The 15258-nt window shown below is 38.2% G+C and overlaps 1 protein-coding gene across 1 annotated transcript in view; it reads right to left on the reverse strand.

Annotated features, from left to right (window-relative positions):
- Nucleotides 1–15258, reverse strand: part of OXCT1 (3-oxoacid CoA-transferase 1) — a 185941-nt gene that overhangs the window by 17843 nt on the left and 152840 nt on the right. Inside the window, exon 15 of the mRNA XM_004448214.5 lies at nucleotides 2555–2635. Coding sequence (XP_004448271.1) covers nucleotides 2555–2635 — 81 coding nt within the window. The remainder of the gene's footprint in view (nucleotides 1–2554; nucleotides 2636–15258) is intronic.

Raw genomic sequence — 15258 nt, forward strand, 5'->3', positions numbered from 1 at the left:
TTGCCAGAGAAAGAATGATATAGACATAAAAGATGAGCAGGAATTACCTTGGTATGGATGAACAGGTGAGAAGAGTGTTCCAGAGAGAGATACAGAATGTACAAAGTCCCAGAAGTAAAAGAGAGCATGGTGCAGAGGGGAATGCAACATACTTCACGGTATTTAAGCATGGCTGGAGTGAGGAGAAGGTTAAGGCAGAAAGAGAGAAACTGAGGCTGGAGGAGAAAATGTTTGGACTGTGAAAGGTCTTGCAAAAACACTTTAAGAAGTTTCTATTTGCTACCTCCTAGAAGCTTTTCTTGATGCTACTCATCTATAGTTCTAACCCAGCATTAGTTGTGTATCTCTATCGTGGTCTTTATCTTGTTCTCCTCTAAATGGTAATGCTAGATAGTTGATGTCTTCCCCTCTTGAGTTAGTCCCTTGCATGAAGAGACTTTTTCTTCCTCCTTTCTGTAGCTACTGCTGACAACAGTCTTGTTCAGAGAAGGTGCTCACAAAATGCTGATAAAAGAAATGACTGAGGGAAGCGGACTTGGCCCAGCAGTTAGGGCGTCCATCTACCACATGGGAGGTCCGCGGTTCAAACCCCGGGCTTCCTTGACCCGTGTGGAGCTGGCCCACGGGCAGTGCTGATGTGCACAAGGAATGCCATGCCACACAGGGTGTCCCCCGCATAGGGGAGCCCCACGCACAAGGAATGTGCCCCATAAGGAGAGCTGCCCAGCGCGAAAGAAAGTTCAGCCTGCCCAGGAATGGTGCCGCACACACGGAGAGCTGACACAACAAGATGACCCAACAAAAAGAAACACAGATTGCCATGCCGCTGACAACAACAGAAGCAGACAAAGAAGAACACACAGCAAACAGACACAGAGAACAGACAACTGGGGCGGTGGCGGGGGGGAAGAGAAATAAATCTTAAAAAAAAAAAAGAAATGACTGAATGAAACAACAATGTGGATGGAGAGATAACGTATGAAAGTTTTTAAAATGGCAGTGAAGTTAAATAACAATATAAGGTATGTCCTAAGAAGAGATAAGTATTGGATGATAAGTGCCAAAATGAATGGTGGCCCACTTTAAGGATGACCTCGAGTGCTCAAATAGTTAGAAGTATCTTCAGGATGAGGATGGGAACTGCGTTAGGCTTAAAGGATGGACAGGATTTGGGAAGGTAGACAGTCAATCGGAAGTATTGCAAGTACGAGTACAGAATTTGTAAGAACAATAGCAGGGTTATTCCCCACATAGAGAGGGCTTCTTGAGAGAAGAGGAAGACTAGGGAGAAAATGTTGCCAAATGCCAGATTATGCTCCACATGCTGGAACTGTCTTTAGAAGAACTACCACTGTTAAAGACAACAGGATCTAGGACTGTCTTGCCTTTATTTTCAAACGAATGGATTCCTCTCAACAAGCCCTGTCCATAGTTTGAGAAGGTTCCGGAAAAGGTAAGGGTCAGGGAATAAATGGTGAGATGAAATATTCTGCCCTTTTTCATACTTGAACCCTTCTGTAAGTCACCTTTATGAAATTCCACATAAACAGTCCTAGCGGAAGGCACTAAGAAGACACGATTTAGGACAGAGCTTTCTTTAAAATGTGGGTTCTGCAAAGTGCTGCGAACCTGTTAACTTACTGAAAAAGGCCTGCTTAAGGTCTTTCTTACCCTACCTCGTGAAGTTTAGTGAACCAGATCAATGCAAAGACAATATGACTACGGCTTCTGGCAAAGGAAGAGCATCATTAACAGAAAAGACATAGTCTGGATCAAAGGAAAAACCCTGATGTGGATAATTCTGATTTGTGATTTCATCGAGCTGCTGAATCAAGAACACTCCACCCTCCCACTCATTCCAACATCCTAGCTTCAAATCTGGGTCAGAAAGGTGACTGTAAGTAACTGCCTATGGTGTTTCTCTATGATCTAAGTAGCTTTCAACTGTACCAATGGTCAACATTTTCCATCTAAGAAGGAAAAATCTAGAGAAGCATGAAAATGACAGGTGAGTTCCGAATTCCCATTTTTTAAAAGAAGGCTGAAAGCATGCAAGAAAAATAGAACACATTTATTGGCTTGCTTTGGGATCTGTAATTACTTGTATTTCAATTTGCAACCAAATTACTAAAACCCAATTTTGACTGAGTTTCCTAAAATGAAATGCAACAGTTTGTATTTGTGATTTGAGAAAGCAAAAAAGAAAGGCAGGAATGATATATTCTTAACTTTGTATATATCATTCAGTTTAAACATAATAGTCAAAATATAAGGATCAATATAATTTTTCTTTATTACATCATATTCTCAATGTTACCAAGGATAGTAGTTCAATTTTCATGTATATATATTTCCAGATGGTTGCACATTAAGAATTCTACATCGAGAAACATTAAATTGGTGAATTTTCCTTATTCAGTTTACCTGTGGATTACATTAATCCTATTCCTATCAACATAATACATTCAGGAGGCAAGAAATACTTCTGAAAATGCTTATAAATAAAAAAGGCAGTGGCAGACCCTGAGGAAATAAGAAAAAAAAGTCATATTACCTTCTCAGTAATGATGCGGTTGACACATTGCTTTCCAGTCAGTGGTAATGTACATTTCTCCATGATTTTATGCGCATTTCCCTGTTTCAAATATCAGAAAAAGTAGTTAGAGACCCTTCTTATTTATAATTGGCATAACAATCGGACAAACAGAAACTGTAAGAGAAATTGTCTTAAAGTACAAGTTGTTTCAAGATTCAAACTCATCCTTTTACTTTCTTTCTGGAAGCAGCTCCTTTCTCTGAAATAATTTACGGAGAATGTCAAATTAATAGCCAAAGGCATAGTGATTTAGTCAGGAAATACCCTGCCTCAGCCCTCCCTCAGCTGAAGAGAAACTTCACTTCTAATAACCTGTTTACTTTTCTCTTCCAGGGAATGACTCCCCGACAAACATAAGCTGCCGTTTGCCAAGGACAGGTAGCATACATGGAACAAAACACATAACTTCCCTTTAAAAATAATTTTAACTGTTAATAAAGTAATATATGCACAGAGAAACAGTAGTGCCCTATCATCCTTCTCACCCTCAGACCTGCTCTCAACAGAATCAACTCCAATACTTTAAACCATTTTCTTCTAACCACTGCATTTTAAAATATTACGATTACCATGTTATTTATTAGTCAATTTTAGACATTATCTACTAATTTCTTATTTTGGCAGACAGGGACATAGTTCTCTTACAACCCACCGTTCCCCCATGTTATTTATTAATCAATTTTAGACATTATCTACTAATTTCTTATTTTGGCAGATGGGGATATAGTTCTCTTACAACCCACCGTTCCCCCCCAAAAAAAAAAAAAAAAAAAAATCCCTTTCATTATCTTCAATTATCCCAGTACAGTCATGTGATAATTTATAGTTAACTTGTCAGAATTTACATCACTCTGACTAAATGATCATGTGAAACTGTTTCTTGCTGGTCCAACTAATGTATTAATAGTATACTGTGATTATATTCACTCTTACGTAGCTGTTTGCTTTTCCTGGATTTTGATTGAATCTCAGTTTTTGCATTAGTATAATAAGTGAGCTAGCCGAAATCCAAATTTTCTTTCATAGTTTCTTTTAGTCACAGTACCCTTTCTTTAAATACAAAATAAATGATGAATTAAGAGCGGAAACCAGGTGTTACCCATTAACCCACTTCCCCAGGACAAGAGTGGTTGCTGAGGCAGTTTATGAAGCACTGGTGAAAAGGTGACTCTGAAAATCTGACCCTCAGGTCATTTTCTTATGATTATGATTAAGCTCCTTTGGAAGTATCAAACACCAGGTGCCTAACCTAATATTTTTCTTAAGGCTGAAGGCTAACCTAGCACGTTCTAGATCTTTTTGTAAAAATGACAAAAGGATTCCATTGCTTCCTTTTGACCTAAAGCACCACACAGATGTTATCCTCATCTTTAGACATCTCTATGTTTTACCTGCTAAAATAGGCATCTGTTAACCTGGTGTATATCTTCTCCCAAACAGGTGTAAGACCAAGTATATGGTCAGAGGCAGGGAATTTCAGATAACTGGGTTTAATTAAGAAGATTTTACTTCTTCTCATAACCTGTCAACTCACAAATGCACCAGTAATGAAAAGGCTTTACTGTGCTTAACCCAGTGCCAGGCAAAAATGGTATTCAATAAGTAACTTGAATGAATGCATGCATGCATGAAGGAATGAATGAATGGGAGGAGAAAGGGAAGTCTATTGGGAATCTTTAAAAAAAATAGACACTATTAATTCAATCAAATGTAATTAAAAAAATAATAATAATATTAAAAAAAAACTAGTATAAATATATATAAAAGGGTTAAACATTACACTTTTAATAATAAGTTATATGCTTCTGAGTCTTCTTGTATAAGAAAATTTATGGCTTTAGAAATAAAACCTCACTTTCACTTCATTTCTAATTATCTATTTTCCTGTCGACATTCAAAGAAAGTTTTCACGTGTCACAGAAGCTAAATTAAATAGCTGACGTTAATGATGAATATTCGAACTTCTACAGTTGTCAGCTCTCCTTACACTTAATATAACCCAAATAAGGCATGTCAAATGAATTTCTGGCCTGGCTGTGAACAAAGTGAACAATCTGTACGTCTCTGAATAACATTTTCTGCAGGGAGCTCTTACTTTGTTCTCATTATTTGAGCATGATCTGCATCTGGTGTGAACACAGCCACTTGGTTTTTGATGAACAAACAACTTCGTTTTAGGAGGATTCATAAATTTCAAGTGACAGAATCAACTGTGCCGTACCAATAGTTATTTTACAGACCATTTTCAGCATAAACAGTATAGGATAGTGGGTCAGAGTGTGGGCGCTACAGCTAGACTATCTGCAACATACTCTACAAGATCCATGTACCTACATTTCCCCATCTGCCTTCCCTCAAAGCATTACTAGAAAGTTTAAATGTATCATTTCATACATATCAAGTGTCTGGCACTTAGCAATGCTCAATAAATGCCAGCTAGTATTACTTATACAACCTCTATTAAACATTTCTATAATCTACCAGGGAATTCATTAGGAACCTTTAAGTTCCTATGTGAAGTCTGACATAAAACACAATTCCCGAGACCCACAAAACTAATGAAAACATAACACACATTTGTGGGCAACCATATGGCTTGCTTAGGAAACTGGCATCCAGTGTATTCTTGCAGTTATAACAATGCTGCTAAATGACTCCATTCACATTTAGCTCCAAGATATAGCATAGATCAAAGAAAAAAAGAAAATGAGATGCAGAAAGATTAAAGAATGTCACAATTTCAATATTGAACAATAGGTTAGCTATGAAGCCAAATATGACTAACTCCCACTTTAACACTCTATTCTCACCATGCCAGGCTGAGCCTCACAATGTGGTATGGCAGCTGCATATATTAATGATTCACAAAGGAGGAACAATTGCTGAGTTTTAAGCATTTTTAAAAAATCCTAGTACAGAGATGCAGTGTAGTGTGGTAGCAAAGACCTAGTTCTGCCATTTAGTAGCCATTTGGTCACTTAAATTCTTTGTGCTACAGTTTTCTCTCCAACTGCCTTGTCCTCCTCATGTGATCATTGTTAGAATCAAATGAGATATTCTGAAAGTGAAATAAACTAGGCAGGGTTGAATCTATGTGCAAATATCTAGGTTAGTGTGATCTTGTTCATCCTTGTCATTCTGTTTCTCTCCTTTCCTCATCAACAGATGTCAGGAAAGGATACAAAACAAGGTGTTAAAATGCATCCATTAGACCTGAGGTCTCCTGATTTCTATGTGTCCTTATTTGTTAACTTCATCATAACCTTGTGAATCACTAAGTCCCTTTACTCCATCTGCTTCTCCAGTTTTTCTCTTCCTCTCCTTTTATCACTTAGAGATCTCATGAAACCTAGAGTAATTCATCATTTCTATTTACAGTGTCTTAGGGTCTTAGTACTTTCTACTACTTGCTTCGCGATGGTCTTTCATTAGGTTTAATTCTTTAAATATCTGTGTGAAATCCTGGACCTAAGTTTTTTAGTAACAACTTTGATTAAATGACAACAAATCCCTCTGTTATCATTACAATAAACTGCATGTTATCATAGTACACCTAATCCCAAATAAATTCTCTTTCTTCACAGCAGGATGACTTTGCATTTCATGTGAATATTTCATTCAGCTGAGGCAAATGAACTTTCTTGTTAAGATTTTGCTTTATATGAAACTCCATTTTAAACTCCTCTTTTCCGTAAGTGCTTAAATGTGGACGTGATATAATTCTTTCAGGTACCTTCTTTGGGTAGCTCCTTAAGAGACCAAGCTTTTAAGCCTTTGTTCATGCTACCTGGAATACTTAACTAATGCATACCCATCACGCCACATTCAAATGTAACATCCTTCTAATTTTGCAAGACTTGGCTCAGGAGTCATCTTCCCTGGGCAAACCACCTCTGACATCCCCAGCCTGGATATACCTCTTAAATGCTCCTTTGCTTCCTTCACTCACCATAAATGTCTAATTATTGACCTCCCTCCCACCCTTCACTGGACTCTGACCTCAATGAATGAGACAGTTCATTTATATCTGCAGCAGTGAGTGTAGCTGGGAATCCATAAGGATCAATAATGCTGTCTGAGTATTGTAATTCTGACTGAAGGAACACCACCAGAGTTGGAGCTATAAAATACCAACTGACTATGTGTCTATGGACCACTGGAGGCTGGTTCTAAGATATATATTTGTACATTCTCAGTATCTCTGAGCTGACCAGAGCAAACAGAGCCAGCAGAGGTGCGTGTAGGGGCTTACAACGACTTTGGAGAGACAAAGGCATGATCAAAGGAAGAAACTAAGACACTTCAGACTGTAATATGAAACATGCTAATTTATGAGTAGAGAGAGAAGAGGGAATTACTGTCATTCTACATCTTCTATCTGCTTCCATCTAAAGTTCCATTATCTACTTAAGAGAGGGGCTACAAAGGCTAAACTTGGCAAGGGAGTATTTAATACTTGCATGGGGGCACAACCCAGCCAATGGCAGGTCTCCCTGGAGCTTACCAAATTATCACAGAAAGGGCCTGGCCTCTCCCCACTGATCTCAATTCTTTTTTTTTTTTTTTTTTTTAATTTTTTTTTAATAGATTTTGTAAAAATATTACATTACAAAAAAATATATGAGGACCCCTTCAACCCCACCAACCCCACCCCACCACTCCCCGCCCCAGCAACACTCATTCCCATCATCATGACACATCCATTGCATTTGGTAAGTACGTCTCTGGGCACCTCTGCACCTCATGGTCAATGGTCCACATCATGGCCCATACTCTCCCCCATTCCATCCAGTGGGCCCTGTGAGGATTTATAATGTACAGTGATTGCCCCTGAAGCACCATCCAGGGCAGCTCCAAGTCCCTAAGACACCTCCACATATTGTCTCACATATCGTCGCCATTCCCCATACCCATTACCCACCATGTCCACTTTTCCCACTCCAATGCCACCTTTTCTCTGTGGACATTGGATTGGTTGTGTCCATTGCACCTCTATGTCAAGAGGAGGCTCAGATTCCTCATGGATACTGGATGCAATCCTCTCGCTTTCAGTTGTAGACACTCTAGGCTCCGTGGTGTGGTGGTTGTCCTTCTTCAACTCCATCTTAGCTGAGGTGATCTCAATTCTTAAGTCAAGTGAAATGTCTTCTGCACACACACACATATGCACGTGCACACACGCAGACATAAAATATGGGGAAGCATGGTATTAGAAAATACATGACTACAGAATCACTGTGATGATGGATGTGGTACACAGGAAAGAACAGGACTTGCTAAATGAAGGAAATCAAGATACACAGAATAAAAGGACAGGATGAAGTTGCTCACACTGCTTATTCTCATGAGAAATTTTTGGCCCTTACACAGCACCTATTAAGTAAGGATTCCAACAGTCCACACAGGACTGCAGTGGAAAGCTTTCAGCAGCTCTGATGTGAAGGACATTTGCCATTAAAATTATTTTTATATGTGGATGTAGTAACAGTTTGTGGTTATGGGCACATTCTCCAAGGGGATTACTAGCCAAATTAGAAAACAGACGGCAAGCCATTTCTCTATAATTAAAACCTTCAGAGCTTTGAGATCTTAGAACAGAAGGCCCCTTTTCTTCAATATAACACAAAAATCATTAGCATGACCTAACTTTTATGTTTTTCCTTTCTAAAGACTGTATCATGTGATCTCTAGTCTGAGGATGATAGAACCCAAGAATGAACAGAATTATTTTCTCTTTCCTTTCATGAACTGTTGTGGTATTTTGGAAGTTTCTCTTAGCTTTAGTTTTCCTTTTAAATAATGTGGATACTCTTGCACAGAACTTCATATTTATAGAATTGAAAGTATTTGTTTAATTAAATTCTATAAAGCTTTTAAGAGTTTTATTGGTTTTGGACTACCTTTTTTTCATTATAATATTTTTGCAGGAGTTTCTACCTTTATTGGAAAGCTAAGACAAAAATGACTAAGGATTTCTATTTTGTAAAGGTGGACACTTTTTTTCCAAACAGATGCTAACTATTAATAGTCTAATTAAGAAACTATAAAAGATTGGTAAGCTTTTATAAGTGAAAATAATCAAGTCAGTTGAATATTAATTATGGATTTTCTTGAAAAAAAGAATATTTATTTTGGAATCTGAAAATCACAAGAATCTTTCCCAGAAAAGGATATTTTTTTAAAACTTCGTATTTGTTGACTTTTCTTAAAATTTATTTTGTTGGTCCAAACTATAGGAATAATAATCTTATTTTTTATAATTCCCCATCATAAAAAGCAAAGACAAGATAAAATGGCATTTGGTTAAGCCTTGAATATCTGCAGAGTTGCAACATGTACTCTCTAGTTCACTGGACTCACCCAGAATAACAAAAGGGTGATGATGGACAACGCCCATCCCCCAAAATAGAGAGTATTTACAACTAACAAGATAGTTCCATCCATCTGCCCCATGGGATCTAAGCCCCCTCTCAATCAGAAACAAAGTGGACATCACCACCCCCAAATCCTCAAGATTGAGTAATGAACAAACATAAGGGGGGAATGCAACTATGGACTAAAGTAGACTCATTATTCTAGCAATGGAAAAACTTGTAACAGTAATATAAAGGCAGTGGCTACCAGAGGTTCTCAGGAGATGGAGAGGGAAGGAGAGGTATAAATGGGGCATTTGGGGGACATTGGAACTGTCCTGCATGACACTACAGTGATGAATACAGGCCATTATACATTTTGTCAAAACCTAAAGAATTGTGTAGTGCAAAGTGTAAACTAGAATGTAAACTATAGTTCATGGTTATATTTGTGCCCCTCAATTGTAGCAAATGAACCACACTAATGAAAGATGTTGTTAATTGGGAAAAGTGGGGGAGGGGGAGAAAGTGGGTTATATGGGAATCCTATATTTCCAATGTAACATTTATGTAATCTAGTGCTTTTTAAAACATTTTATTTAAAAAAAAAGATTAGATGGCTTCAGGAAACCTATAAGAGACATGAGCTAGCAGACCTTTATTGGACTTAATAAAAAAATTATTCACAAAGATTTATTCTAAAGTTCATAACAATATAATTATGATATTTTTATCTCTTCAGAATCCAGATCTCCTACAGTAATAAAAAATCTAAACCTGCTTTAGAAATAGAATTCTCATTTATGTTCTCTAAAATAGGTACCCAAGCTTTGCTTGCTTCCAATAAATGACAACTATGACTAAGTTTCTTTGCTTTTGTGCTCTGATGATATGCCCTTAGGAACACATTACCAGTATGCAATATTGAAAACAAAATACTTTCCTTTATATTGGTGGTGGTGGTGATACTTGCCAGACAGAAAAGTATAGGGGAAAAAAAAAAAAAAAAGAGGCTCAGAGGTTGAATACATGTATATGGATTCTGGACTTAATTTTGCTCTTAAATGCCACTTGATTTTTATCAGAATACTTAACCTCTCTGGAATGCAGTTTGTCTTTGGAAAGGAAATTATAAGACCTATCTAAAGATAGTGTTATAATGCTAAAATAGAGACAGTAGACATAAAATGGTTTTGGTAAAGATACAAGTGATCTATATGTTCAAAGTGTCAATATTATTTGAAGAATTAATTCAACAAATATTACTGAGTCCTAATGCACATTGGATATTATTACACTATTTCAGGCAGTACTTAAATAGCTACAGTCCCTGATTTCATGGAGTGGAAAAGGGGGATGAAGAGTTGTAGGAAAAAGGGGGAGTTCTATTTTATATAAGACGGGAGGCAGACAAAGCTTCCCTGGTAAGATGACTAACAGAGCCCTGAGTGAAGTTAGGGAGCAAGCCACACAGATACCTGAGGAAGAGCTGTTACAGGCAGAGAGGAGAGTAAGTACAAAAGCTCCAAGGCAGGAGGATGCTTGGAATGTTCCAAGAACCTACAGCAAGAGTGTAGGGCTAGAGCTAAGTGGGTGAAGAGAATGGTAACAGACAGAATCAGAGGGTAGTGGGGTAGAGGAGACAGACCATGGCGGGCCTTAGAGGAACTTAGAGGCAGTGATAAAGACACGGGATTTGAATTTAAATGAGATGGGAAGCCATGGACAACAAGGACCTAACTATAAATCTCTTAACAGGCACTGCCCTTCTACACCCCAGTGCCCATCCATTCTCTCAACTTTTACTTCACTGTAAATAAAGCTCTACTCTCTGGCAAATTCATCCTTATCCTCCAGCTCTCCATGCAAATGACACATTATCCCATAGGAAGCCCTCCTTGTTGCTCCCCCACAAAGGACTTGGGTGCTCTACTCTGCACAGTCTATTTTGGCAAACTCTTTAAGACTTTATTTCTATGCCTTTCTCCCCCCAAGACACTCTGAGTTGCCCGAATGAAGGACCATGTCTTTTCATTGTTTCAATCCCTGGACCCCTAGCACAGCCCCTGGCAAATAACAGGTTCTTAACAAATATTTGATGGCTGCATACACAAATAAATTGAATAGTCATATGAGGTCGTTCTACCAAATTTCAAGACAAAGAATCAAGGAATATTCATTCGGTCATTCATAATATCTGGAGGATGAAAGGTACTAAAACAAATAAATGCATAAAATAGAGATTCATTTATCTACTTTATAGAAGTAAGAGTGAGCCTGATGAAAAGGCAGAGAGAACAGAATGTGAAAACACCTAGGGACAGGAAACAACGTGACGTAAGTGGAGCTCCTAGAAGAAATGAAGCCCTGTCGGGAGAGTCAGTCACAAAAGGCTTCGAGCTAAGGTAATCTAAGCAGTGGGGACTTTAATAAAGGATTTTAAATAAGAATGACTCAATCTGGCTTCAACGTTAGACATGCCAACTCTGGCAGCAGTGTGCTTGATGACTGGGAGGGAGGGTCAGACAAGAAGGAAAAGGCCCTTGTGACAATGCAACAGTGATCCATGAAGATGTGACAGGGACCTAAACAAGAATGAGGATAGTACACTTACACAGGAAGGAGAGGATTGTGTATTATGGGCACACTATCTACAGGACTTGGTGTTGAGGAAAAGGGCAGATGGGTAGCTGGGATGTCAGTGTTGCTTTAGTTTGGCCAAAAAGGAGGAAGGATATATTTAGGGGAAATGATGATTTCACTTGTGTTATGTGTTACATTCAGGGTGGTTGAGGGACAACCAGGTGGAGTTGTCTAGCAAGTAGTTAAAAATACAGTTCTAGCTCATCAGAACATTTGGGTCTAGAGATAAGGGTAAGGGAACCATTGGGTAAAAATAGTTGGTTCCAAGAATTTAGATGGTCCCCAAGAAAAGCAGAGGTATGTGGGGAGTTCTGGCAGGAACCCACAAAAGAGAGGGAAGGTATCCATGGATCCAGGTTGCTGCCATAGCTTTGCAATCTTCAGTGAATGGTTAACAACTTTGTGTCCAAGGCTGCTACTACAGTTGAAGTTTTCTCAGATGACCAGAAGAGGAATAAAGAAATTCTAGTGAAATTGGCTTTATATTTAAGGACTTGATTCAGAAATTACAGGCATCAGAAACTGACTCAAATTTGGTTACATGGACACACGTATATTCAAGGGAGGCTTGGAAATGCAGTCAGTCACTGGGAACTATGTGCCTAGCTAAAACCTGAAGGATTTTAATACAAAAAGAAAGTGGGAGGTACAAGGGGCCAAAATTAGATACTCAGATTGTTTTAATTGCTTTTCATACATCTGCCTCACGGAAGCAAGGAGTGCTTTGACCAGGGAAATGAAAAAAAATAAGAGAAAGGGGTCATTCTGAAAGCTGAAGCTTCCAGAAAAGGGTAGGTATAGGTGGGATACTGGTGCAGAGGTACCTTTGGGGAAAAGGAAGCATGGTGTACAGTACAACAATCAATGGCACGGGAGCTGAACCAAACTGAATTAAGGTCCCGGCTTCCTGGGCAGGTTTCTTTCCTGCCTACATTGCAGAGGGTCACTGAGAAACTACTGAGATAAAGTATGCATAATGCCATGCACGGTAATACTTGGCATCTAGCAGAGACTCAAACTATTATGCCCTTCCTGCCTTTTCTTCCCATTTCTAGAGAGCACAGGAGAGAACATACTGAGAGATAAAAAAAGAGCCTAGGAAAGAAGGCAACTGGACACTGAAAAAACGTGCCTGCTTCGCAATTTTGCCTAGAATGTGACGTCTAAGCCTAAATGAAAATTGTGTTACATGACAAACTGAGCAGTCTGTGCCTGCCATACATCTCTAAAGTTGGTTTAATGGCAGAGGAGATGGATGATGATTACCCTAGAGCAGTACCAGTGGGTGGCTGGGTTGCAAAATTCTAGAAGCTGCTGGTCCCTGAACTAAGGGAAAGAGCTGTTAGCAAAGGCTGGAAAGGAAAGAGTTTCCTTGTGTGATAAAAATGCCAATAAAAACGGCATGGTTTTAAAGGGCAGGAGCTTCTGTATTTATAAACCATCAGCATCTGTAACCCTATAGACTAGAAAAGGAAGTAAAAAGATGGTTACATCTGAAAGCCAGGTGACGGTTCGACCTACTTACAGAAAAAAAAAATCAGCAGCACAAGAATCCAAGAAGATCATATATTTCTTTTCTCAGTTTTTAATCCTTCACTGCCAACTTTTCACTCCTATGTCTTACATACAAAACTCTAGGGATTAGTTCCCCAAACCGTTCAGTTAATCAGCAAGCAGCAGAAGGTATCTGGTATGTCTGAAAGAACAGATAATAACTGGAGAAGTTACCAGGAGTGAAAATCCTCTCCTCTCTATCTCCTTTCTAGCCCTTAACAATCTTGAGCCAGAGCAAAAGATGCGGGAAAGAAGGGGAGAGGCCCCTATGTTCTCTTGAGCTGGGCCAGTAACAATTAATTCCGGTGAACAATAAATAGTAATGATCACACATTCAGAACCATGGATAAAATATGAAGGTGGCAAGAAGACAAACTTCTGTTTGTTAGTTATCAAGGTTATCTAATTATTAAGTGGGAAAAAATTATTATTATTTTAATTAAAAGGACATTTGTTGTTGGTTATACACGTGAAAGTATTTGTGAAAAAAATACCCAACTTCAATCCTGATCTGAAACTCAACATCTATTTTCCCACTAAGAGAAGAAGAAGAAGAAGAAGAAGAAGAAGAAGAAGAAGAAGAAGAAGAAGAAGAAGAAGAAGAAGAAGAAAAGGTTAAAATATTATCTTGCCTCTGTGAAAAGCTTTAATAAGGGATTTCCAGTCAGAAGTTGGAGGCACCATTTATTTTCCTCCATCAGAAATTCCAACTGAGGGGAAAGAAAAGATTTCAGAAACCAATAAAAAAGAGGGAGAGAGTTTGTTAAATACAGACCTAATGTTCTGAAAATGAATGCACAAAAAATTACCCCAAATGAGTCGGACTTCAGGGCCTAAGAGTCAAAATTACAGTAACAACAAAAGGAAAGTCAGAAAAAATTTTTCTCCAAATAGACATTATGTTCAAGAAAAGATTTAGATTTGATTTGCAGGCTTGGCATCCTTTTGCCTCTGTAATGAAGTATTTTGGATACTTTTGCAAGTCATTCCTCAGAAGTCACCTGTGTTGATTTCATTTCTATTGTTCCACATTTATGCACCAGTGCTCATTTCAGTGTTTACTAAACTAAGATAACTTCATATTCATTATAGTTTTCACAACAAATTCCTTTCATGGCACTCATCATTCCGTAACAGAACTCTCCCATGGGAAACAAGTGAGATGCAAATCTTCTAACTCTATGGCTCTCCCACAGTGCTATATCACTAGATGCAAACAGGGCAAATGAACGCTATTATACTTCCACTCAAATCAGCAAATCTCAAAGTGAGGGTTTGAAAACAGAATGATGAAGAAAGAAAGAAAAAATAATGGAAGTAAGGAATAAAGATGATACCACCTAGTATCAGCTTTGTAAACCAGCAAAATCCCATGAATTCAGGTCAGGTAAGCAGTTAAGCTAAAGGTTCGAAGACACCATGTTGGGATAAGAAAGAATATTATACTGATAGCTCTATGGTTAGGGGACTGGGCTTTGGAGCCAGAAATACCCAGCCCTAACCTCAGGTGCCCAGTTATGTGACCTCAGACAAGTTACTTACCCCTCTAAAGCTCCATTTCTGGAATCACAGAAAATATCTACATCAAACTCATGAAATTATCATCAGGATTAAAATACACACATACACATACAGAGTATTTGGTTTACTGTTGACATTAGTCAACGTTCAGTAAATGGTAGCTATTATTATTTTAAGATGATAGGATGATGATGATGATGATGGTGATGAGGGAATGAAACTCCATGAGGCCAGTGGTTTTTTCTAGCTTTGGTCATTGTCAAATCCCCAGTGACGAAACATTGCCTACCACATATATTAAGAACTCAAATATTTAATGACTTGTTAACATGAAAGTATAATACTTTACAGAATAAGGACATTTGCTGTCACAAAGACCACCATTTTCTAACATCTTTCTCAAATTGACATTTGAAAGCCTTGATAAAGTGCTATGCTGTCCATATGAAAATAACTGTCATGAAAAACCTATATTCTGCTGTGCTTTCCATTTTGTACACAGATAGCAACCACTGTGATCATTTTAAAACCTGAATCAAAACGTCTGCACCAACATCTTTTCACTGTCTTTGGAGTCAGTTTTTACTTTTT

This window comes from Dasypus novemcinctus, chromosome 2, assembly GCF_030445035.2.
Source record: "Dasypus novemcinctus isolate mDasNov1 chromosome 2, mDasNov1.1.hap2, whole genome shotgun sequence".
Taxonomy (NCBI): domain Eukaryota; kingdom Metazoa; phylum Chordata; class Mammalia; order Cingulata; family Dasypodidae; genus Dasypus; species Dasypus novemcinctus.